This window comes from Solea senegalensis, linkage group LG16, assembly GCF_019176455.1.
Source record: "Solea senegalensis isolate Sse05_10M linkage group LG16, IFAPA_SoseM_1, whole genome shotgun sequence".
Taxonomy (NCBI): Eukaryota; Metazoa; Chordata; class Actinopteri; order Pleuronectiformes; family Soleidae; genus Solea; species Solea senegalensis.
The window spans coordinates 9,866,891-9,894,301 of record NC_058036.1 but is presented as its reverse complement, the minus strand read 5'-3'; the positions used below and the strand labels follow the sequence as shown (position 1 = coordinate 9,894,301).

At 40.9% G+C, this 27,411-nt stretch overlaps 1 protein-coding gene across 8 annotated transcripts; it reads right to left on the bottom strand.

Moving 5' to 3' along the window:
- Positions 1-575: 575 nt before the first annotated feature.
- On the bottom strand, positions 576-24,788 carry LOC122783345 (coiled-coil domain-containing protein 85C-B-like). Of its 8 annotated transcripts, none has more exons than XM_044048085.1 (4): positions 23,975-24,788; positions 10,706-10,785; positions 1,511-1,609; positions 576-915 (listed from the first exon to the last, which is right to left on the bottom strand). In XM_044048085.1, the coding sequence occupies exons 1-4, from the start codon at positions 24,621-24,623 to the stop codon at positions 859-861; spliced, it is 885 nt and encodes a 294-aa protein (XP_043904020.1). In that variant the 5' UTR covers positions 24,624-24,788; the 3' UTR covers positions 576-858. The 8 variants fall into 8 exon arrangements, 6 of the variants coding, with proteins under 6 accessions (XP_043904020.1, XP_043904022.1, XP_043904024.1 ...); XM_044048087.1 differs by having other exon boundaries at positions 10,748-10,785; XR_006362035.1 differs by lacking the exons at positions 576-915; positions 1,511-1,609 and adding exons at positions 6,522-6,585; positions 8,496-8,587.
- Positions 24,789-27,411: the final 2,623 nt, after the last annotated feature.

Below are 27,411 nucleotides of genomic sequence, written 5' to 3'. Positions count from 1 at the left end.
GTCAGAGCCATTTTATGAACATTACTGTTATGTCTGAAAATGTTCTATACAATGTCCTGTTGGGCCTGGTTATTTTATGATTCCTGTGCTTTTAAGAGCTATGGCACAGAATTGTTGTGTGGATACTGTGGGGTTGAAGCAAAGCAGCAAAGCAGTAAAGCAACGTTAACAAAGCTACACGTTGTGGTTATTTAACCCATATAAACATAACATTTGGTGAATAAGGATGTCTGAACATGTGGTTCGAGGATTATTTGCTAGCTTTGGGACACACTTTCAGACTCAGTCAGATGATACGCTACAGCCACGGAAGTAAAACATTTGGTGTGACCGGAGATAAGGGTTCTCTGCAGTAGAATTACGGAGACATCTTTCAAATTAAAGGTTGTGGGTCTGATTCCCGGCTGTGCTGGTCTATATGCCAATGTGTCCTTGGGAAAGACACTTAACCACACATTGATCCTGAAGGTTGTGTTGGCAACGTGTGAATGGGTATGAAAGATGTCCACTTTATCCTCCACCAGAGGGTCGCAGGGGGTGCTGTGCCAATCTCAGCTACATCGGGCGATGGGCGGGGTACACCCTGGACAGTTCGCCAGTCCATCGCAGGGCCACTCAACATGGCACTGTGAGCAAACTTGAGTCATGTGACAAGCTCTTTACTAAGGCCCACATCATGACTTCCAGAGACAACACAGAGCACAATGTCCTACTGTGACAAACTTACACATCACTCTGACTCAGTTTAATGCTGCAATCTGTCAGTAGAGAAATAAAACAGTTGGCTGAAATGCTTCCAGTTCAAACTCCTGGACCCTGGGCATCTTCACTTGCTGTCTGATAACTGTAATGCTCCTTTCACATAGTTTCCTGACAGCTGCTGTCAGTGGCATCACCCAGCTTCCTCCAAACCACCTGAGAGGGAAACAACTGCTGTCAATCACACATATTTCACATATCCCACGTGATATTTCACTCATGGTGTATGATTACTAATTATACATAAATGAAAGTTCAGTGAATCCATAAATTATGGTAAATTATTACAGTCATGTCATATTTTTATAAATCAAAGTTAAGTTAGGTTTAATGTTCAATATACAATATGATATGAATATATGAGTTATTCAGCACATTTAATAAATAAAATATTCTCTATCTATCTATCAATCGAAAAAAAATATACAGTACATAACAAGAAAAATAAAATAAGAAATAAAATATCATAAGATATCGACAGCTATATAAAAAGGCAGAACACATCAGAATGAAAATATACACTACAATAAAACCCTACAATATTACACCATGTATACTATGTTTTGAGAGTATTATAGTACAGTATATTACACCATATACAGTATTATATTGTTTATGGTGTTATACTATAAGGGAGTATTCTAGTGTATTACTCCACATACAATATAATACTACAGTACTAGTGTTAAGTCAAAGTAAGAAATAAAGAAAGAAGACAGAAATAAATAAACAAACAAACAAACAAACCTACATTGCACATCTGCCTCACAATGGCCTTCTCTTTCTCACTGAGATCTTCAACGTATTCCTGGGTCCACCGGCTGTCCAGCTTCTCATGGACCTCCAGCACCTACACACACACAAGCACACGCACGCACACACAGGTTTACACATTTGAAAAGACTCTACTTAGCCTCAGAAATTAGGGGTCAGCCTTTGGTCTCCATGAGGACGGCTGTCATTGTAATTCTACTTTTCATCTTTTTTCAACTTCACATTCAGCTGACACTAAAACATCAGAGATCCAGTGGTGTTTTTGTAGCACAGTGTATTACATCATTGTTGTGTTTTTGTTTACTTTACTAACTGATAGACTGTTTTAGTGGAAGTTTCACTACCTCAAAAATGTACTAGGACTGTGTTACATTTACATTGCTCTATGCATCTCAATTCTTCTTCCACCACAGTTGTTCCTATAGTTAAAAGGATGATTGCAGCCAAAGAGGCATGGATTCAACAAAGGGATGAGGCGATCCGTGGATGCTGCTCTCACTAATGGCGCATTTCTACTGGCTCTACTCTCCCCGCCTTGCCTCGGCACAGCACGGCACGATTAGGTTGCATTTCAAAAAAAGTACCTACTTAATGTGGGCGGAGTCATCACAGAAGTCTGACTTTACACCAGACTTCTGTAATTGTTGGAGATTAAACCACATTTTTAGGATTATTAAGTAGTTTTAACTTATCTACAATTCGGCACTGTTCAGCTTGATTTCTGTCCACACGTCTCCAGAGTATAGAGTACAGCCTCCTACTCGCCGGCGATCCCGCTCACGATACTTTAAAAGACTCCTGTTAAATATAGAGGTTTCCCTGGTAGTTGTTCTACAGTTCGGTGCTGTTCGGCTTGATTTGTGCGTGGGAGGTCTCTTCCTGTGACGGGACTCTGGCCAGTCAGCGGTCGGCAGTCTGACCAATCATCGCATAGTACCTACTTAAGCACGCTTGGAACCTCGCCGGAGCAGGTACCTAAAATAGTACCTGTTACCAGGTTGTAATCACAACAGGACCCCGAAACAAATCCTATACTTCCTGTACTTTCTTTTTTTTAAAGTTTTCCATAAACGGCATAGTTAAAAGAAATGTCTTCATCAACAAGAAACACCCCAAATATAACTCTAAACACCGTAGCACTTATGCCAGGCCTGTATGTTGCGCTGTAACGCTGCTTCAGAAATACACCAAAAATAGAGAAGATGAACCAAGTCAGGGCGATTAAGAGAAGTAAATAAAACTTATCTTAAGGTGACGACCAAACAATCTCCAAACACAAGAAGAGGGAGACAATGATGAAGATAGTGACATTGAAAGCAAGCACAGGAGAAAGGTGGGACTATGACATCATCGTTTCCCCAAAGTAGCACATAACATATTCGTCATTATTGTCTACCTCTGTGTACTCCATTTGGGTCCTTTCCTGACTCATTACAGTACAATCTGGCTACACGTGGACCCAGCAAACGACCCTTCCGATCAGAACCTTCATCCCTGCACCTTCTTCTCTAGACGTCTGACCCCAGCTGAGAGGAATTACAGCCTCGGGAACGGGGAGTCTGACGTCTACATGCATGTTGATGTTTTCCAATATAGTAGATGAGTTGTATAATCAAAGCCAGGTAAAAATTCTGCAACTTTATCTGTACACCACAAAGAAAACAGGACAGTAGCCCTCAGGAGTGGAGGGTGATCATAGATCTCACTGACACCGAACACAATTAGGTGGCTGAGGATCTGTTGGTGGAAAACAGAAATTCAGAATCCCCAAACCACTATGGCATTAACGATGGAGCATCCACAAGTGGATATTTGGAACTGAATGACACATTACCATGGGATGGTCTGCTAACTCTGGGCGAAAGCGAAGATTCTGATGCAGTTATTGTATGGATGACAGGCTGGATGTCATTGTGGATTAACAAAACCCTGAAACACTCTTTCCAGCAAAAGAGGATGATGCACCTCATCAAACAGTGGATCAGTCACCAGTGCTTGCAGGGGAGGCCGATGTTCCTCCTCAAGCAGTTCCTGAACCCAAATCTTATCCTGTAACGCTGATTTTAGAAGAGGTCACTGTCTCACTGACTTGATCAATGCCTACAAGGATCCAAAAATTATTGCATCTGAGGTCAATATCAAAATGCGTTTACCAAATGGAGAGCTTGAACAGCGGGAAGGAAGTGGTGTTTTGTGAGACTGCCTGACATAATTTTGGATGGCTTTCTATGACAGCTGCACTCAGGAAGTTGAGGTGTCCCCTTCATCAGGCTTGACTTTCAGTGTGAAGAATGGCAGGCTGTAGCTAGAGTGTTTGTAGTAGGGTGGAAACAAGCTGGTTACTTCCCAGTGAAACGTGCGATACCATTTCTGGATGGCTCGACAACCAATAGTTTCAAGGAATTCCTTTTGATGTACGTATCACAAGAAGAAAGATCTGTCCTTCTGAAGGCTTTAGAGGACTTTAAATTCAGTGGACACAGATGAATTGCTGAGTGTACTTGATGCACATGAATGCAAGCAAGTCCCTACCAAGGACACACTGCTCCCTATTTTGGCACAGATTGGAAACAAAGTAATTGTTCAGGCCCCAATGTATGTAATTAAGTGCTGGCGTCCTGTTGTGGGTTCTGTAGCTGGTTTACTATCACCAGAAGGACTGCATCATTTCATTGCACAAATAAAATCAACTGCAAAAACAGTGAAGGTGCTTCTAAACTTTCCACAGAAGATGACAACAGCCCAGTCAACAGTTTCTCGTTACCTGAAAAGGTATATCGGGGAAATTGAGTGCAACAATCTTCAGCTGTTCCTACAGTTCTGTACAGGATCTGATCTCTTGGTTAAGGCCATACTAATTGAAACCACATATTTCCTCCACAGATCACAGGACCACACATGTGGATGTGTATTGAAGCTGCCCATTGGTTATTACAACTATCTAGAATTTATCCAAATTTAACAACATTATAACAAGCTCAATGTGGGTAATGGATGTGGTGTCGCTAATAATACAAACAATAACAAGAAGGATGTGACCGCTCCTTACTAGACAGGATGATTCTGTAATTTGAACTATGTAGCCTGTTGTGCCTTTTTTATATGGGGCATTTTATTTCATCTGTTTTAAAATGGCTGCTGTGATCTCTCACAATCAAAGGGTTAGCCTTAAAGGGATAGTTCAGGTTTTTTCAAAGTGGGGTTGTATGTGGCACCTTTTTCTTTTCAGTGAATTACCTGTAGTAGACTGCACTCAACACTCTCACAATTTGCAGGAGCAGCGCAGTACATTGTTGAGTCGCTGTGTTGCTGTACCTGTGTTGCTGTAATACACCAGGTTTGTTACAAACTTTCACGAAGCTTGGACCCAAATGCACAAGACCAGGAACAGGAGAAAGGTTTAAAAGAGCTTTATTGACTCTTTAAATCAACAAACAAAAGGTGAGCTGGACAGCTCTGAAAAAGGCTAATCGCTAAGCTAAACTAAATCTCAAACTTGAGAAAACAACAAAGCCTTAGCTTGAATATGACTTCAATGCATGTGCATGACAAGATTACCTGTACACTATATTTGGAATATTTTCAGTGCTTCACCTGGTGGGAAAACAGAGGTATTTTTTACACTCACCATCAAACTCCAGTATTCCTACACCTAAAGTGCAACTGTGCCTGCTGCACACTGTATTGCTCCGGTTAGTGCCAAGAGAAATGACTACTTTATGAGCAGGTGATAAGCTGAAATTATTCCAAATATAGCGTACAGTTACAGTTCTACAAACTGGGCGAGTGCTGAGCGCTTTCTACACCAGGTATACTGACTAGGCATAAGTACACCACTCCACTTCAAATACCAAAATCCAATTGATTAGACATCATCAGCAAACGGAAGTGCCTTTCCGCTTTGCAGAGCCCAGGAAAACAATAAAAACTATTTCCTCAGCAGTGGCTGAACTGATTTTTCTGAAACTTTAGGGTTTCATAAACGAGGTAATGACACAGATACACACACAAAAGCAGCGTTAATCGGAGCTTTCGGTCTATGTCGCCTTTAATATTACAGTTGGTTGTAACAACCCCAGTAGAAACAAGAATGTGAGCTGATGTTTTCAACTTAAAAATAAGTGAGATGTTTACAGGAGTTGTTTACACTTTAAAGAAGTTTAAATAACTGTAACACTATCAGTATGATGCTGCCTAACAGGAGGTTTGAATACTATTCTTATCCTGTTATGTACAAATACAACTTGTTCTGTTTTTTACTATGGTGTATTTTGAAAAAGACTGACTTGAATAAACCATTCAAGTTTGTTCAAAATGTTGATGTCCTCTCTGTTACATTCCATACATCTGAACACTTGGACATTTTTAATGACACCACCCAGTTCATTTACACCTCACTTTCAAGTGATATAAATGTGCTGTGATTTGGAAGAAACAATTGTTTATGAAATATTAGATTGATTTAATCTCTTTCACCATTTAAAACAGAGGCTCAGGAAACATACGGAGCATTGATGATACAACCATCATAATGATGCACACATAAACACTATATAGTAGCCTACTTGGTCTCCTTGTGTAATTGATTAGTAATCGATAAGTTATACAGTCTTTTCTCATTATTTTGGTTTAAACAAGAATACAAGATAATCACACAAACATGAAAAGTAATATGTACATTAAGCAAACATGCACTAAAGTACCCAATGTAATACATGATTTGTATGTTTGGTCCTCAAATTACTGGACGAACCATGTCCCTCAGATGGAAATATAAATCAAGTGCCTGGAACATGGTCGATAGGAACTCCGAGCTCGATTCCTCCATTACTATTGTGCACAAATCAAACATGTCCACATCACATGGGACTGAACTGACAAATGTGCAGCTGTCTTTACATGAGGTCACATCTTCAGTCAGCGGAACAAGACTGTCTTCTGCACCCCAAAGATGATGTACATGACATTAGGTATCCCACTGGGCACGTTGGTGTTTTTGGAGGGTCTTATACGGTGAGCATTCCAAACACCCTGGATGTCATTTAATACCTCCTGTTGAACAAACAAGAACGATTAAATCACAGCTGGCAAACAGTGCATTTTTAAACAGTGATTAGGGTCTATAATAAGTGAAATACAGTACTCTTTATTCTCTGCCTTTGCAGTGGGTAAGAAATACAAACATTTGTGTTAAGTGAATAAAAGTAGCTCAAATTGCATTGTGATGTGTCTAATTTTCACAACAGTCTAAAGAATCAATACATCGCACACATTTTTCAGCGTTCTAAGTGTCTTAAATATTTTAATTTTTTTTATTATTATTATTATTCTTGTTAAATTGTTAATGTTCGTTGCACCAAATGAGTTGCACTCTAATTGTGTAATACAATGACAGTAAAGGTTATTCTATTCTATTCTATTAAATAAACAAATGCACAGTGACTTAAATCTCTAAGATTACATAATAATAATGCATATCATTTATAGGCACCTTTCAGGACTCTCAAGGTCACCTTACAAAAAATAATTACAGAAAGACAACAATAAAAACATTTGACTACACATAATAATAAAACAATTTAAATAAAGCAATTAAAAAAAAGATACAGAACAAAAGATTGTTGTTAAAGTCTGGATGTCCTGAGGGAGTGTATTCCAGAGCCGAGGGGCAGAGCAGCTAAAAGATCTCAGTCCCATTGGATAAGTGAAGGTAATGCAGAGTTAATGGTAAAATTTCTGGGTTTTTTGTTTTTTGTTGTGATCATAGGCTATTTATCTGAATGCTTAGGGTGGAACAGAACTGTGACAGAGCTTTGTCAATGAAATCCCCAGCAAAGAATCCCTCATCCTTCAGTTCTGCTAGAAGCGTGATCCACGGTTTAATCCCTTCTTTTCTCATCAATCCCCACCAGCTCTCAATTCTCTGGTTCACGGTACTTGCCCCTATGATGTAGCTTCTCTCCGCTGCTCTGTCATCCACGTCATTTCTCAAATATTGCTGAATTTCTCTGACCACCACGTTCTCAGTGCCCATGTCGGTTCTTACGAGCCTGGACAGCCCCCGAACAGCACTCCACTGCTTCCACAAAGCATTAATGCATATTCCATATGGCTTCAGTTTGTCGTATAAGTCTATACATCACACAGTTAGGTCCCTGAGCAAAATATTGCCTCCTTTTGAGACGTCTGGTCTGGCGAACTTGGGAACCAATAGGGTCCAGTAGAGACAGGAGGGTTTCTTACGTCTTCTTTTCTGATACTGTGTTGTTTACACTTTGTATACATCCACTGGTAACCATGCTCCTTTCCAGGGCCTTGAAGTTGTTCAACAATGAACTCTATCCCGGCGTCCAAGTCGTACCTGCACCGGTAAAACCTGCCTCTCAATATTCTGTTTAAATGCCTCTCGGTAATAATGGTTCCAAATTCCACCTCGTTGATAGTGTGTTTGTTTTGGTTAAGGTAAGAAAATTTAACTTGGTAAACACTGGCAGAGAAGAGCGGCTGTTTCCAGTGATATTCAGTGATATTCACAGCTCCGAGTGAAAGCACAGTATATTATTTTTATTTTTTGTCTTGTGAGTACCGTAAAATATAATCCTGCCGTCACTGCTTTTGGTTAAGAATTAGAGACTGTAGGTTAAGGTGGTGGGATATTCTGATAGCCACATTTACTGATATAACACCAGCTTGTTACTCACTTGAGTTTGGTTTGGTTATTCAGTTTGTTGTTTTTATTATTAATTTCATGACTGCGTTACTGTACGTTAGCGGCTGTTTTTTTGTTAGTAAGGTGATCTCTACTAACGTTATCATCATCAGATAAACATTTAGTACAGTAGGTTATAATAGTATAGACTGCACAAAACAAGTACTGCATTTTCTTCACTAAAACGTTGTTCAAATGCCAGTAATAGTAATAGAAATTACATATTTCTATTCAATGTACCAAAGTTACTTACACAAGAGATCTGATGGTTATTGTCACAGAGGTGAAGGAGAAGAAAAAGTACAGCTACATCGAGAACTACTGAGGTCCATTGTTGCTGTGAGGCTGCAGAGTGGAAAAGGAATTCAGGAGTGCTGTTGAAAATGACCAAAGACACTTGTGTCCACCATCTACTGTCACCACACACAGTTGAACATGTCAGAGTATAAGGTGGTCTCTGAAGTTTATGATTAGGCTTGTTAATAAAAGATAATCATAACAGAACTTGACTCAGTTAAAGCTCATCGAGAACTTCAAACTGTTCACAGTTTCTGTTTTGAAGAATAAAGTGTTTATATTTAATCAATAGTGGGTACATTTATTCTTATGATAATCTGCTTTATTGTTAGATGTTCTGTTCCTTGAATTTCCAACTGTAACTACTGTTGGCAATAAATGATCATCGGGAAACAATACCCACACAACAATTGAATTGAATTGAATTTGATTGTTGTGTTCTGGGATAGAAGCAAAGCCTCTGAATGTTATTTCATAATATTTCAGACTGTATACCACTATGTACCAAAGTCATTTTCCATGTATCACTTGTTTCTGTAGATACAGCAGTCTTTTCTCAAAGTTGAGTCTATGGACCACAGCAAACTGGGGCCCGTTTCAGAAAAGAGGTTTAGTGAAAACTCTGAGTTAGTTAACCCTGAGATGAGGGAAACTCTGGTTTTTTGGTTTCACAAAGCCAGTTCAGCTTAACGCTGAGTCAGTTACCCCGCCAACATACTCCGTGTAGATAACCTGCTCACTGGCAGGTTTTCTACAACAAACCCTGAGTTTCTCCTCCTCCTGCTGAGCCTGAAGCAGCTGTCTAACCCTCGTCTCATTTCCTCATTCATACAGACGATATCAAAACACGTATCAGAGCGCATTCACCTGCCAAATTAATGACATTTACGTCTTTCCAAACATCGAAATCCCAATCAGATGTTACTTCCAGTGTGCAAACTATACTGCGGATTTCGGGGGGGGGGCTCACGTATATGGGCTCCCCCCCCATACCAAATCTTAATCAAATCAATCAAAAAACAATATTTTGCCAACATTTTAGAGACCCTGCCCAAAAATCTCACGAATCATGTTTCCGGGGGAGCTCATGTGTCATTAAGGGGCTGAGAGGGCTGGCTCCACCATAGTTCACACCAACACTGTGACTGTGTGCACATTAAGACTGTGTCAGATTGTGTTACCGTGTGTTACTGTAGGCTTATCATCACTGTAGACATCATGTGTCAGGTTGTGAAATGTTCCTATCATAGATCATGATGGAGATTATAGCTGATGTGAATATTTCTGATGCAGCTGGAAACGCTTTAACCTCAATGTAGTTTAGACGTGACTTTTTGAATCTAGCTGTAGATGAAATCTTAATGTTTGACAGCATTTCAGTGACTGCGTTTATATTTACACGTGGAAATATAGTCATGAAATAGTGTTTAGTGGAAAAATGTTTTCATGTAAAATAGTCAAAAAAGTGAGTCAGTTTGAACATGGACACTTCAGTTGGACTTTATATTGATAGGTCCATAAGTAAACTATGTTTTATCATTTGGATCCATATTCTCATCTTCAGTTTGTGTCTCGTCGGGTCACAGCTGAATAAATATCAAATGTAACATATGGTAGGACTGCAGCATTTATCATCATTAATGAAGTCTGTTAAATGATGAAGGAGTGGATTACATTGTATAAAATGTAATAGTGTTCATTTATTGACTCCTTAATATTTCTGCTCAACTGGATTAAAATGGAGGCTGTGCTCTTTGTTTACCCGTTGCCATGGTGAATCGTAGCTTTTTTCATTCCCAACGCACACGCTTCACTCAGAGTGAACATACTCAGAGTTGAACTACTGCTGTTCAGCTGTTCTGAAACTGAAAACTCAGAGTAGGTCAACCTAGAGTTAAGGTTTCAACTCAGAGTTGTTGAACCTGCTTTCTGAAACAGGCCCCTGGTCTTATCTTACTTGTTTTGGTGCTGAATCATGTTATGACCAGTAGGGACAGATAGAGTTAGCTGGACTGCTGGTTGGAGTGTCATATCCAATGGACTAAATATCTAACCAACAGTACCAGCACTGAATGATGTCCTGTATGCCACACTCTGGTGAACTTTAGGTTTCACTTGATGATAATGATGAGGATGATACCAACAATTTGTGCTGTGTACACTTACCTGTGACAGCAGCCATTGATTTTCACCCTCCAGCATCCTCACCTTGTTCTCCAGCTGTGTGATGTAGCCAGATGATGCATCTTACACAGAATAAACAAACCAAAAAACAAAACAAAACAAACTAAAGTCAGTTCTAAGGACATCTTGGACTGAGCCAATGCCAATCATAATTATATATAGAATCAATTACAATTAATTCCTTCTGGGCTGTGCTGATGTATTATGAAGAACTTTTATACTGCCTTAAAAGCCTTTAAAGGACAGTTCAGGTTCTTAAAAATGTGGTTGTATGAGGTACTGGAACATGACATCCTGTAGAAGGTGCAAGCTCCCTGAGCTGCAGGAGACAGGCAGGCAGGCACACTCAGTAATTATATTTGCATATATTTGCTGCTTTATGTCACTGTTGGACAACTTTTTCGGACTGGAAACTGAAGTTTGTAAACTTCACACTCTATTACAGCCCATGGCCAAGTGGAAAGGGAACCTGGCTTGTAACTAGAGGTTTGAAGGTTCGAGTCTTCAACCCTGAGCAAAGTCCCCATTACTCCCAAGGTGTTTTTCAGAGGCTCCCCACTGCTCTTGAATGTAGGAAGGTTTCTAGTAGAGGATGGGTTAAATGCAGAGAAGGTGTTTCCCCTGCTGGACGGATAAAGGACTAATTTATGTTTACGTGTCCCAATGATTGTAGCCACTCAGTTGTCTGTAGGGTTACCCGAGGCAAACAGGTCCTAGGTGAGGGACTGGACAAAGAACAGTTCAAAGACCTCCAATGATGAATCGAAGAAATGGAGTGCAGCCCCCTTCTGGAGCCAGGCCTAGGGGTGGGGTGCGAATAGGGCTGGGTACCGAACTTCGGTTCTTTTATGGCACCGTACTATCCAATCCATGCCACGTAAATTGTTTGTCTGGTTTTGTATTTCTTAGTTGCTACTTTGTGTTGCCTTTTTGAGCCTTCAGAGTTTTTCCTCGTGAAGAGTGATTTTGATTTGGCACTCCTCCCAGTGAGTGATTATAATTTGTATATTTTTTGCTTATCTAGTGATTCCTCGATAGAGTGATTTTCTGTTGTTACTTTTCCTCCTTTGAGAGTGATTATTGTTTGATACTTTGTGCAATAAATTGGGATACTTTTGGAAGTTGTCTCTGAGTCGTGCTATTGGGTTCAAGTCCTTGTTCGGTCGTGACATTATCTCAGCCTACATTATGGTTTTTGAGTAATAATAATACAACCATGTTATTGCTATGTTTTGTGTTCTAATGTCAAATAGGGAGATGATAAAACATTTTACCTCCTTAGTGAAAATGACTTGTCACTTGTTTGCGATTGTTCTTTTTGCACTGAAAATAATTTGTAGTTAATTGTTTTTATGTAAAAAAAAAACAGCATTGAGTGTAAAAATGCTACAACTGAAAAATAAAAACTAAGAATGGATTTGTACCGTGATGAGTTAATGTAATTTTCTTTTTTAGAAATTATATTATGAAACTGGTATCAAAAAAAGTATCGATCAGGAACCGGTATCAAAATGAAGGTATCAGTATTGGTACCGTTATCGAAAATTTTTTATTGATACCCAGCCCTAGGTACGATGGCAAGCACCCGGTGGTCGGGCCTTCTCATGGGCTCACCACCTGTGGAAGGGGCCATGGAGGTTGGGTGTAGTGTGAGTTGGCTGGTGGCTGAAGGTAGTGGCCGAGGTGATGGCGGAAGGTGGGGACCATGGCAGTCCGACCCTTGGCTGAAAAAGCTAGCTCTAGGTGGGGAAGGAGCCTGTGCTGGTGCACGAGGTTGAGAGGTTCCGACTAGATATCGTCGGGCACACCTCAACACACAGATTGGGCTCTGGAACCAGTCTTTTTGAGAGGGGTTGGACTCTCTTCCACTCTGGAGTTGACCCAGAGGCTCCCTGTGGAAGACATCCTGCCTCATTCCAGTGCCAAAGACGCCACACCCCACTGTTTTCTTGGTCTACCAACCGGTGAAACTGACGTCACATGTCACGAGGACCCTGGAGAGACTCGTCCTGGATCAGCTCAGGCCTATGTTCAGGCCACATCTGGATCATGTATCCCTCCAGTTCGCCTACCCACCCCAGAACGGAGTTGAGGATGCCCTCATCTACCTGCTGAGTCATGCCTACGCCCACCTGGAAAAGCCGGGGAGCACTGTGAGGGTCATGTTTTTTTACTTCTCCAGTACTTTCAATACCATCAGGCCTGCTCTACTTGGTGACAAGCTGACGGCGATGCTGGTGGATCCCCCCTTGTGACCTGGATTGTGGACTACCTCACTGGCCGACCACAGTGACTGTTCTTTCTCCTTTCTGATATAGACGGGCTTACTGAGTACATTAGACTACTAGTACATTAGACACAGTACGTGCGGTTGCGGCACTGTGTGTCAGATGCAGTGGTCAGCAACACCGGGGCCCCACAAGGGACTGTCCTCTCTCCTTTCCTCTCCACCCTTTACACCACATATTTCAGCTACCTGACAGAGTCTTGCCATCTTCAGAAGTTGTCTGATGACTCTGCTGTTATTGGATGTATCAGCAAGGGTGAGGAGGCTGAGTACAGGGCTGTGGTGGACAACTTTGTCACATGGTGTGAACTGAACCACCTGCAGCTCAACACAACAAAAACCAAAGAGCTGGTGGTGGATCTGAGGAGAACCATCCCCATCCTGGGGAACACTGAAGTCCTCTACAAAAAGGGACAGAGCCGCCTCTATTTTCTGAGGCTCCACTCCTTTAACATCTGCGCACTATGCTGAGGATGTTTTATGAGTCTGTGGTGGCCAGTGCTATTCGGTTTGAGGTTGTGTGCTGGGGTAGCAAACTGAGAGTAGCAGATGCCAACAGACTCAACAAGCTAATCAGAAAGGCCAATGACGTTGTGGGGGTGGGGCTGGACACTTTGACAGCAGTGTCAGACAGGAGGATGATATCAATGGTATTTCTATTAGGTGAATATGCATACTTTTTTTGCCGGTATTTTTTGAAAATGCCTCCCAGAGTGGCATCCACAGCTCCGTTTATCTGTGTTGTGTGTGTGCTTGCGTATGTGCGTGTTTCTTGTTACGTGTGTCTATTTAAGGATAATGTATGTCCGGGATTAAATACGTACAGCCAGAATTTTGAAATCTTATCGGCCACATTGACTGTCAAAAAATATTTTCTAGTATAAACTTCTTTGACCCGCATGTTTTGCTTACTGCAATTCGGCTTTTGTTGACCACCTCGGAGTTCTTATCATCTCACGGATCAAAACAAACAACCTGGTGTGCAACAACATACTTATGGTAACAACATACTTTTTAATCTTAAGTCCAAGTCGAGTTGCAATTCTCTTTACATTTTGTCAAATCGAGTCTAAAGTCGAGCCTGACTCCTCTGGAATATATCTATCTATATTTATATATATAAATATGTATATATATATATATACATATGTATATATGTATACATTTTTCTCCTTGGCTTCCAACCAGAAGGAGGACTCCTCCCCTTTTTTATAAACGTTGGGGGTGTGGCTGTGTCAGGTGTGAAATCAACTTCTTCAAACTCTCCCTCTTTCAGGTCTTAGCCCACTTCTTGACAAATTTTTCAAAACCAGGCATTGGGAGGAGTTAGCATCAGATAAAGACAGTTCAGTTACCCTTTAATGTTGAAATGTACTGTATTAAAAAAGATTAATATTAAATAAATAAATGAATAAAGATAATAAAGATTTCAACTACAGTTATTTAACTGTGATTTCAGGGTAAAACAATCAGGACAGAACAGCACAAATGGAGAGAGAGCTGTTTGACAGAGAAGTCAAATATACAGCTGTACAGGATTGACACTGTGTCTCAAAGTCACCGGTACAGAGAGTGCTGACCTCAGGGCAAAAACTGGAACACACATAAACACACACACACACACACACACACTGTACATGAGGACAGAGTGCTGACAAATAAAAGAGATAAGAGGAAATTCTTACATTACAGTCAGTCAGCACAAATACAGTTACAGTACTGTCCTGTCTGTCTCAGTTCCTCTGTGTCCTTCCACTGAAGCTGATTCTGATTTCTAAAACCACAGTTACAAAGCACTGCACAACAAACATCAATAATTGAAATACCTCCATTTACAAACATCATATTGAACAATAGTAGTAGTATAAATAGATACATAGAAACATAGTGGAGGTTGAACTGGAAAAGCTGTTGAGTAATTGTGTGTTTCAACATGTTTTAGAGATAAATAGTGTTTCTGCAGCTCTAATAGCTAGAATTAGGATGTTTTTCTTTTTTCCGATTTTTATCGATTTTTTCCAGAATCATGCAGGCATACACTCCAGTATCAAATCTCTAGTTTAACAAACAAAGACAAGCCACATTTTTATTGTATTGTTCACAGTTTAACAACATACTCTACACAAACACAGAGCTGATTTAGCTTCAGTCCTTTCTCTCTCAGTGGTACTGAAGCCTCACAGTAGTCTGTTCTTATTTCAGAATCAGAATCAGAATCAGAAGAGCTTTATTGCCAAGTATGATTTGCACATACAAGGAATTTGTTCTGGTGTCATTGGTGCATAACAAGCATACAAATTTTTTTAAAAAAAGTGAAGTGAAACAGTATACGTATATATACACAGTATATAAATGTTATTTTTTTTTTAAAGATGAAAAAGAGCACTACAGAAGAGCAGTAAATAGCAGTACAGCTGGGCAGTAAGTGAGTCACAGTGAAATATTCACCAGGTGCAAAAGTTCACAGTAATGACGTTAATGTGACGCATAAAAAGGATGTAATGATAATGTGACATGTAGAGGCAGAGGAGGAGTGTGAGGAGTCAGAGTGTCAGTGAGGTTCTGGTCCTGATGGACCGCAGCCTCCTGCCAGAGGTGACTCAAAAAGTTTCTGTCCAGGGTGGGAGGGATCAGCCATAATCTTTCCTGCACGCTTCAGAGTTCTGGAGGCGAACAGGTCCTGGAGAGATGGAAGATTGCAGCCGATCACCTTCTCTGCAGACCGAATGACACGCTGCAGTCTGCCCTTGTCCTTGGCCGTGGCAGCAGCGTACCAAATGGTGATCGAGGAGGTGAGGATGGACTCAATGATGGAGGAGTAGAAGTGCACCATCATTGTCTTTGGCAGGTTGAATTTCTTCAGCTGCCGCAGGAAGTACATCCTCTGCTGGGCTTTTTTGATGAGAGCGCTGATGTTCAGCTCCCACTTGAGGTCCTGGGTGATGATAGTTCCCAGGAAGCGAAAGGAATCCACAGTGTCAATTGTGGAGTCACAGAGGTTGATGGGTGCAGGTGTTGGGGATCAGCTCATTCAAGATGGAGTCACATGCATCTTGGATGGAGAACACATGGCCCCTTGCTCAAAGACAAAGAGTGTCATAAAACTCGGTCAATAAAGATCCCTTATCTTCCACACATCAGTGGGAAACCCACCTCAGTGGTCACTTTGTGACATGTGACCCCATGTAACAGGCAATACAAAAGCCAGGTTTCCCCGCCTTCTTTCTCTTCTCTTCGCTCTTCTCTTCTCCACCTCACCGGAGGACACAGGCTCCTCTGCTCTCCCCTGCCCTTTTGGGGTGCAGGAAGGACACAGACGTCAGCTCTTCGACTGAAGACCCTTCAGCACAGAGCTTAACAAGCTTCCAGCAGCAAGAGACCCTCTCTGCTGATCTTCGAGCAGGCCCGCTCACAGCAGCCTGCTATCCTCCCATCAGAGGCAGCGACACCAGAACCTGCCTGAGGATCAACCAAGGATCCAGAGCCAAGTTAGCTCCAACTAACTAACTTGTGAGGAGGAACCTGAGCCACAGACACCAGAAACACAGTCAACCATCTACTGTTCCTGGACCAACAGACAGCACCTCAAAAAGACACTTTTGCATCTTTTAAGGACTTGGTAACGTAACTGGGCCTAGCATAGCATTACACTACTTGGCTAAGCATAGATGAAATGTTGTACCGAGCTTACTTGCTCACACAAAGTGTTGTTGTAATGTCTAGATTTAGGTAAATATGATGTTAGTGATGTCCATGCTCCTTAGCTTTCAGCTCTAGATGTGCATGCTTCTAACCTCTCATCTAACCTGACATCTCACTTTACAAAAGTAGTTAACCAAGAAACACAGCAGCCATGCGGTCAAGAAGCCATCTTTGATTCCGCCATCTTGTAGTTTCTTTGTCAACCGCCATCTTGAGTTGTAGTCTAACTCTATCTGACTTGACCATTTGACCTGCACACACACAGACTCTCTCTCTTTCACACACACACACTGTATATAGTTACATTTAGTAGATATTCTTGTTCAAATCTTTGATGTCTTTTTAATAAATGTTTTATAATATATACAGTCTGGTCTGATTAATATTGCACAAGCGTGTATATTGCCAACCTCTTCCCTGTAGAACTCCAATCCTTCAATCCACCTAACTATTGATGTAGTATTGTGATTTATCAATTATTAAGTTAATTATTAATCATAATCCAAATTGGTAGTCGGCTTAATTTATGAGACTGTTTTTGGAGGTTATGAATTAATGGTTCATTCAGAACCGATTGTTCTCCTCTGTTTGAGAGGAGTGGTGCCCCGATTTGAGTTTTACTCAACTTTTTTATAAGAAATTAATTATTCCATAATTAATTAATTATTAATATTCTAAATTCATAACAAATCACGCCCCTAATCCCAACACAGGTGAGGCTGAGTTCTTCCTGAAGTCCAGAACCATCTCCACTGTCTTTAGAGTGTTGTTTCGGTTGCACCAAGTGACCAGCTGGTCAACCTCCCACCTGTAGGCGGACTCGTCACCATCAGACATGAGTCCGATGAGAGTGGTGCCGTCCGCGAACTTCAGGAGCTTGACGGACTGGTGACTGGAGGTGCAGCTGTTTGTGAACAGGGAGAAGAGCAGAGGAGAAAGAACGCAGCCCTGGGGAAGTAAATAGCTTTCCGTCGGGGAATCGAACCCCGGTCTTCCGCGTGACAGGCGGAGATACTGTCCACTATACTAACGAGGACTGCGCTATACTAACGAGGACTGTGCAAATAAAGTAGGTTTTGTATGTCTGAAACTTTCAGGTGAGCAGTTTTTGCTTTTAGACTTAGGTTTAAGCAAACTCAAGGCACTGCTGGGATTCTGCTCTCTATTTCAACTCCTCATTTTTAGAGGGGTCAGACAGACACATCTTAAGTAGAGTTTTCCCTAAAGCCAGAAAGCTTTTGACAAAACACACAAGTCCTTTATCTGTAGTAATATTATTATTATAATAGAATCACTGATATGTTTTGTGGATCAGTGTGTCAGTCATATAAAGAAAAACTGTAATCATTCTTATGTGAACAGCAGCTTCTCCAACAGCAGATAGATGCTTTGTAGAAACTCTCCCATGGTGCGTTCAACGCTTTAATAGCTGCAAACACACAGACAAAGACCTTCCCATGCTGCCTTATTATCATAACAATACTGCCTTTCTCTCCCACGAGCTGTAAATCTGTCTCTCACACACACTGAGCTCACCTTTGCTTTGCTACATCACAATGATCCATGCATTCAAGTTGTACAAAGAACCTGATTTCTTAAAATGACATCTCTTAATTACACATCTACTAACATACATTTAGATATGATATGTTTTAACTGCTTGTGGCACTTTTGGTTGAAATGAGCAGATGAGGGTGATGTTGACGTTTATTCCTGGTTAGGAGTTTAAGTTTAGAGGTCTCCCAGTTAATCAGTTGGCCAGTATATCCGAGCAATGTTTACCATTTTTAAATAATCAGCATTGGCCCATTATTGATTATTGATCTTGTAGGTTGATCCGCTATTTGCATTATAACATCTCTATTTGTTCAGTCTTGTTTCTGAGTGATTTGTGTGATGTCCTGTGCAAAAGTTTGTTTTATAAGATGAGATGAAATAATCCTTTATTAGTCCCACAATGGGGACATTCACAGAGCAGCAAAGACAGTAAAGGTCAAGGTAATAAATAATAAACATGCATTTCTATGAATGTATAAAATAGAAAAGACTATTAAGATTATAACAAATGGATTAGACTATAAAGTATACATTAAAGAGTAAAGTTATCTAGTAATATTATTCACTGATCCAGGTCCAACTCTTGATAGTATTGTGTAAGGTATTTGAATTACGTATTTTCTGTTAAAAATGGGTGTATTTACTGCCTTCTCTGGCTAAACACCTCCCATTAAATTAGAATTTTCATATTAGCTGGCTCTTCCCATGTTGTCGTCCCTTTCCCATGCTCCCATGCTTTTGTCACCAACTTGTCACAACTCTAGACACACCCCCAGAGGCACAGCAGTGGGGGGGAGGGGGGTGGGGGTCTCGGAGTGGATACACAGCGCTCGTACAGTGGTATGCAAAAGTTTTGGCACCCCTGTAAATTTTCATGATTTTCCTTTATAAATCATTGGTTGTTTGGATAAGAAATTTGGATAAGAATTTTCAGTTAAATATACCATATAGGAGACAAACACAGTGATACCTGAACATCGGTGCGCCCCAGGGCTGCGTTTTTTATCACATCCTGTACTCTATATACAGTATACACATTTTTGCCGTTCACACTCTGTCTCTGTTTTGTTATTTAAGTTTGCAGATGAAACATATGTGGTAGGTCTTATCACCATTAACATCGAAACTGTTTACTGCAGTGATGTAGCATGTGTAGTAAGGTGGTTTGAGAACAACAACCTCATACTTCACATCTCTAAATCTAAAGAGCTGGTTGTTGATTTCAGAAAGGAGACCATCCCCCTCCTCCCCCTCTCCATCAGTGGAGAAGCAGTTGAGTTCCTTGGGACCACCATCTATCAATCCCTATCATGGGAGCTCAACACCAGTCTTATAATCAGTAAGTGCCACCAGCGACTCCACTTCCTGCGGCAGCTCAAAAATTCAGGGTCAGTCGACCAGCCATGACCCACTTCTATAGGTCTACAGTAGAAAGCATACTCACATTCTTCATGCTTGTCTGGTATGGTCACACAACCTCACAAGATAAGACTCGGCTGGAGAGGGTTGTGCGCTGAGCTTCTAAGATCATCAGTTGTGCCAGACTTTCTTACTCACATCGCTTTACTCATCAAGACTCACCAGAAAGGCCAATAAAATTATAGCAGACCAATCTCACCCAGCACACCACCTCTTTAATCTCCTCCCACCAGGCAGGAGATACAGAAGCATTAAAAGTAAAACATTTCGCTTCAGTGACAGCACCTACCGCCAAGCCATCAGACATTTGAATCTGCACTAATCATCACATACTTCTCTCGCACTTGCACTTACGCATAATAGAAAAAAAAAATTAATTCTTTTGTTTGGTTGTTTGTATTACTTAATTTTGTTGTGGTGTATATGGTGGTTATGTATATATATAACAAAAAATGACATAGACCAGTACTTTTACTTGTACAATGTTATCAAAGTAGTGGTACTTTTACTTGTGTAGAATATTTCCGGACTCTTTCTGCCTCATCATGCAGCATACAAATAATGTTACACAAAGACCAAACAGACACAGAATAATGACATCAACAAGACAAAAATCACCAAACATCACACACTGCAACTTTAATAAACACTCATTGAACAACATGCAGTCCGTCTATCCAATCTGCATTTTGTAGTCTCTACTGCAATGCACCTAATATTTTAGATAAAATAAGAAAATCAAGCTCATCAGCAACTTTAAACCTTCTCAAAGAAAGTTCAGCCAACCTCCTTTTAAACCTGCAGGGAGCTAAGATACAAAGTTTGAATTGTCAACAGTGACCTCCTCTGTGAGGACAAAAAAAGAATCAATGAGATTTTTCAGACATTCTCTTACTGTTGATGAGTCAGTTAGCAGGTTTTAGCTTTAGGTCGAAGTATGCACGTGATCCTGATCTTAATCTGTGAGTGGCTGCAGTTGACTAACACCTCAGTGTCATTGTGCTGGAGTGCACAATGACACTTCCTCCCTAATGAGCTGAACTAATTCATCTGGGGCCATCTGTGCTGAGCCGAGCTAGGCCAGTCAGTACACCATTAAGTTAAAGGATGATGAGACAGCAAGGTGACTACTGATGTCAGTCATCATCTAACCGCTTTATCCTCCACCAGAGGGTCGCGGGGGGTGCTGTGCCAATCTCAGCTACATTGGGCGATAGGCGGGGTACACCCTGGACAGATCGCCAGGGTGTACCACACACAGCTAGAGACAAACAACCATTCACTCTCACACTCACTCCTATGGTCAATTTAGAGTGTCCAATTTACCTAATCCCCACATTGCATGTTTTTGGAGAACCCAGAGAGAACCCACGCACACACGGGGAAACTCCATGCAGAAAGGCCCTTGTTCCAACCGGGGCTCGAACCCGGGTCTTCTCGCTGCAAGGCGAGAGTGCTAACCACTACACCGCCGTGTGGCCGGTGACTACAGATGAATCAAGTTAAATAGTAGAAGTAAGCAAGAAGCCCAAAAGGACAATCATTCTAAGATCACACTGGAGTCTTCAGGAATCAACCTCATGCTTCTGTCATGTTGAATTTTACACACTAAACACATCTGAACTCATTGAACTTCCTCCTGCACAAAGTGCATAAGACACAAAAGTTATTTTGGGACTGGAAGTGATTCTGGCAACATGCTGAGTAATGTCCAACACCTTTCTGCATGATGGTATTGCCCAACTGCCCAACACCAGGGCTCTCAAACGCAAATGATCTAGTCCAGTGTTTCTCAAAAAGGACCCACTCACGGACCACCTAACTCAAAATAGCCTCACAACGGTTGCGGTCAGCAGTATTGCAAACCAAGTCAAAATTATTTTTTGATTTTACATAGGCTACTAGTTGACTTTGATATTGAAAACAACATATGTGGGCATATGTTTGAGAAACACTGAAATTAAAACACTGACATTCGAAATTTCAAAACATATGTTTCTTGCTTGTCACCTTGCAGACCACTTGGGGTCACACTTTGAGAAAGGCTGATGTAGTCTGATAGTGAGTGGGTGATATGATCTTAAAGTTACATCACAATATTTAATCATGACATCGTAATAACAATGTTCTACTACTAAAATTTCATTTATAGAGTTTTATTTACATTTTCACAGTCTGTGCATAGTGTAGCATGCGATATATAAGATTTTTGAATTCTGATATTTAATCCAGGGATTTTGACTGACACTGATATTGGGTATCGTATCGTTTCATCCCTTGTAATCAAAGCATTTACCAAGCTAATAAACACAACATTTAATGTTGCATGTAATACATGTAATAATGTGAAAATATGTTTTAATAGATTATTATTATTGTTACACATAAATATTGTTCACTGTTTATGCCAATTACTAACAAACATATTGAGTATTATATTCTGCGTATATTTGATCTCATCAGTAGCGTTGCTTTGAATGTAACTGTGGTGTGAGTGCTACAGGCTATGTAGTCATTGAAAGTTTACATTTTTATGTACTTTTACACCAAACCTCAACTTTATCTGACTTTCAGAACCAGGATGGGCAAGTTAAGTTAGTGTGGCAGTGGTAGAGTGAGTGGTCTTTCAACTGGAAGGTTGTGGGTTTGATTCCTGAGTCTGCTGGTCGACATGCCAATGTGTGCTTTGTAGTGTGAAGCAGCTTTGAGTGGACTACACAAGTGCTATATAAATACAGAGCATTTACCATTGAATAATGGTGGTTAGTGGTGTGTCTGTGAATCGAAATTTTATGAAAGTCACAAAATGGCCTACTGCAATTTTCAAATCACAGATGGGGCAATATTTTCCAAAATGTGTGTCAAATAACCATTTTAGATTCATTATTGTCCTGGCCCATACACATCATATTCTACAGACTGAAGAACAAATGAAGAAAGAATCTTTGTTTCTCACAGATTTGCACAAATATCACACAATAATCATTTCAAATGTTATTCAAATGAAGGTGCGAATAATTATGTAAAAATGACCATTCCCTCTCATTTCATGATTAAAATCACAATCACTATTTCAGTCAAAATAATTGCAATTAGATATTTATTCGGCATATAGTACATACCATATTACAGTTCTGCCCGTTATAAGAGCTAGGGATTTCTTGAAAATTTTATCATCAAAATTTAATAGACATACTTGAGTGATCACCTACCCATCAAAAAAAATCTGATTGATCCATCAAAAACTGTAGGCAGGAATTAGCAGGACAAACTTAAGGATAAATCCACATACTGTAACCTGTTTGGTGAAAGTCACAAAGAAGTTGCAGAGGCAACAAAGCTGCCCTTTTTCATGAGAGAATTATTATTATTTTTTTTTTTAAATTGCCAGAGGAAGAAACAAATATTTGACTTGACGCAAGACTTTTTCCGTTCAAATAGTTGATTATTGAGTTTCATCCACAGGTCATTAGTACTAACATTACAGGATCAAGGGCGGACAAACGAGTTTCATATGTGAGAGATAATCCAACGCAGGGTTCAAGTTGCATGGGAGCTAGTGGGAGCTGAGCTCCCATGAAAGCAGTGACATTACACAACTGTGGCGTTTGCAAAAACTCAACTTCCTTCATCTGAAAACAGGCTCTGTGAAGAAATACGATCAGATCTGACTGAACATTTATGGCAGTGTTTTCAGTTAGAGTGGGGCAATATATCATTATTATATCTGTATCGTCAAGTGAGACCAGATGTGCGTGGATATTGTCATATTGTGATAAGGTGTCTGTGATGAATTTTCCTAAGTTTAAAAGGAAAAGTCACTTAATAACACTTGTGTTATAGCAAAATTTGACTATATTTAAAGTCAATTTCATTGACAAACATTGATTTGATTAATGTTTTTTTTCAGTCATACTCCAATTTGCAGCAGTCTCAATTTACTAACTCATGTTTCTGTAGCCTCCATTTGATTTGACACTAAACAAATCACTTCCTGTGTGCAGCACATCAATGTTGAGATCTAAACACTGTTCCACTAAAGAACACAGAGTGTGGAGCTGATTGACTGAAGCAGTTTCAACTAATTTAAAAAAGAATTTATGTAAGCCACATTTGTTCAGATTTTTTAAAAAACAAACGTTTTTTCACTGCAGCTTTAAAATCTTAATGATCATTTTGGTAAAGTGGGGACCAAGGCCACCAAAATGACTAGGACCATGACCTTAAAACAGGGCAAAATATGACCTGAATGAATGAATGAATGAATTAGTGAGAGGACGACTCACCTCTTTGCAGGTAAGCCGCAGACAGATCTTCCATTGATCTTCTCAGAGATGCTGTTTTCTGTGACTGGTTGTGGGGTTGATGGTCTGGACTACCAGCGCTCCCGGTACTGGACGTGCTACTTCCATCCCCGACGTCCCGAACTGACACCGAGCCGCTCAGCTGGCCCTGCAGGCTGGACTGGCTGTCGATTGAGTTCCGGGATCCGGCTCCGCTCCTCTCCTCATCCAGCATGAGGACGATGTCCTTCAGCTCCACGTTCTCCGCCCTCAGCGCCTCCTGACTGAGCTCCAGCTCCCGCAGCTTCTGTTGGTACAGTCCCAGTTCCTTCCACAAGACGCTAGCCGTGTAGCGGCCGAAGCGCTGCCACTCCCGGGACACCTTTCTGTCCTTCTGTCGGTCGTCGTCCAGGAAGCAGCACAGCTCCCTCAGTTCCTGGTTGTCGTCCTGAAGTTTCTGGTTGACCTCTTTCAGACTGCGGATCTCATGCAGGTGGACCTGCAGACTCCGGTTCACCTCCTTCATCAAGTGTCCGTGTTCCAGCATCAGCTCCATGTTGCGGCTCTCCAGCCTCCGCAGCCTCCGGATCAGATCCTCCTTCCCCAGGTTCAGGAGTTCCTCCTCGGCCAGCTGACTCCCGTGACCCTCCATTCCCAGCTGATTTAATGTCACGCTATCAAATTAACAGTCTGAGGGAGACTGCGGTATTTTCTGTGGACAGCAGAGTCATGGTAGCAGCTGCCGGACACAGATGTGAGGCTCAGTGAAGACACTGACACTGAGGTGTGTGGACCGGAGAGAGAGAGAGAGAGAGACAGACAGACAGACAGAGAGAGCGAGAGACAGACTGACAGAGAGAGCGAGAGACAGACAGACAGACAGACAGAGAGAGAGCGCACACACACACTGGTTTCATATTCACACCCATTCACTCACACTTTTCATACAGCACAGTCCATTTTCTAGTTTTTAGTAAATGTTGGTTTGGTGTGTTGGTGTGTGTAACACAAATCCTTAACTGCATTTTTCTTTTTATTTCTTTTTTTCAATATAACATAAAGTGCACTGCTGAATTGTCATTACAAAGAATATATCAATTACAGCATGTATCTATGTACCCAAATAAATATGAAGTGAATGGGTATAAGTTGAGATGGACGGTGGTAGAAGAATTACAAGAATGCAAAAGAAAAAGGAAAAAAATAAATAAACAATATACAGAATAGTCCCTCCTCTGTCACTGCCAGAGTACTTGTCATGGCATAAGATCACTGTTACACCCAAAAAGCTTATAAGCACTCATAAGCTCCAACAGCATGCCAAAAATAGCTGAAATTGGCCTCTTTTTAAGTGGATCAATAGAAAGGACAGTGTCAACAATGGTCAAGTCTGTTGATGTTACAGTGCTGGACATCTGAGAAAGAACAAAATGCCTTGTCTGAATTTGATTTAGGGAGGCTGAACTTTTCACTCAACTGCTCAAATGATGCCAAGCTGCTGTCAATGAATAGATCTTTAAAACATACAATACCTTTCCTGTGCCATTCTTGCAAGAATTGACAAATTATTGTTTGTCAGAACAGTCAGATTGGCTATAGTAGGAGGACCAAAATGCAAGTCAGCAGCCCAATCATAAAAGCGAATGTCTGGAAGGGCCAGGCCTCCTGCTGCCTACAGAGCCAGTTTTTGTCTTTGGATATGACAGTGGGCAGGGCATTCTCCAACCTCTGGGCTATACCATTTTAGTGTCTGTGAAAATAAGAAGGTGCCTGTAGAAGGTGCATTTAGACGGGTCTTTACCTTTTTTAGCTATAGCCTTGGTAAATGAAGGAGTTAGGGAACCTTGTTGCCAAGATTCTGAGAGAACTGAACATAACAATGGGGAAAGCAGCAGGGGAAATTTCTTCCATCAGGGCCTGGACACTTACCTGACTGCATCAAGGAAATGGCTAACGCTATTTGTGCCCGAAATATAGGCTCCTCTAAAAAACTTCTTCTTTATAGAGGAACACTGACACCACTTATAAAGTGAAAAATCTCATCACTACCAGTCTGAGATTCAAGGGTGTATAGTTGGGTATAGAAATCCCAGAATGCCTCATTAATCTGAAAGCGACCTGTAGTTATATGGCCATTCGGTAACCAGATCTTTATATATTTTGTTTGTTGCCTTAGAGCCTTTAAGTTGGATGGCTAGTAATTTGTCTCCATATATATAAAACATGGTTTTACTTTTTAAAAGTGATTGTTCATTTGAAACAGTGGTGAGCAGGTCAAATTTTGCCTTAAGTTCCAACCGCTCTTTGTAGAGATCTGGAGACTGAGACTTAGTAACCCTAACCCTGCATACTGTTCAATCTCTCTGATTTAGTCGGCAAGGTCTGATCACACTTTAAAGGATTGTCGCCTCACCTGAGTAGTGTAAGATATAATCTGTCCCTGGAGATAAATCTTGAGGGAATCCCAGACAACTGGACTAGAAATGTCTGCAGACATAGTAGTGGTGAGAAAAAATTACATTTTCTTTTCCATCAATTTAACAAAATTATCGTCCCACAGCAAAGTGGAGTTAAGTCATCGCTGTCTGGCTCTCTGAGGAAGGCCAGGAAAGGACATGATTAAGACAATAGGAACTTGGTCAGAGATGACAATGCTTTGATAAGCACAGGAATGAACCAGGGGAATCAGTTGATTATCAATTAAAAAAAATATGTGTGACAGGCATGTGAAAAGAAAGAGTATTCTCTGATGCATGGACACCATAATCAGAAAAAAAAAGCCTGAATAAAGCGGGTGGACATACATGCTGCAACAGGGTTCTTAGAGGTTCGGTCCAAAACCGGGTCAAGCCAACAGTTAAAATTGCCCTTAAGTATAAGAGAATATGTATTGAGATCTGGGAGCAGTGAAAACACCCGTTCAAACAAACTACATCATCCACATATGGGGCATAAACTTTTATGTTCTCCCTGTGTGTGCATGGGTTTCCCCCACAGTCCAAAGACATGCAGATTAGGGGATTAGGAAAATTGGATACTCTAAATTGAGTGAAAAATAGTGAATGATTGTTTGTCTCTATGTGGCCCCCTATGTCAGCTGAGATTGGCTAGATGGATGGATGGGTTTGAGTGCAGCAATTGAGAGATTCAGACTGGGTAAGGTCGCCATCTAGTGGATAGCAGGAGTTTAGCATGCAGTGTTATCCAACAGTGTAACCTTCATTGCATTGCAGATATCGGTGAAAGGCAAAACTAAGTCCAGACGATGTGCTACTCTTTGTTGAGTTACACTGTCTGTGTCCTGTCCGTCAAATGATGTGGCTGCTCCAGCTTCACATACAGCAACAGTCTGAGTCTCTTCTCTTTGTATCTGCCTCCCATTTTGTATCTGATGCAGTCTGACGACAGCCCCACAGCATGGGTTGACCCCGCAGCAGATC

What these genes read in the sequence shown, in the direction of transcription:
- LOC122783345 (XM_044048085.1), bottom strand. Translation starts at nt 24,623, where the DNA reads ATGGAGGGTCACGGGAGTCAGCTGGCCGAGGAGGAACTCCTGAACCTG. An exon ending in TGCGGCTTACCTGCAAAGAG is followed by an intron (nt 10,786 to 23,974) that starts GTGAGTCGTCCT and finishes ATTCTGTGTAAG; the next exon opens with ATGCATCATCTGGCTACATC. An exon ending in ATCAATGGCTGCTGTCACAG is followed by an intron (nt 1,610 to 10,705) that starts GTAAGTGTACAC and finishes GTGTGTGTGTAG; the next exon opens with GTGCTGGAGGTCCATGAGAA.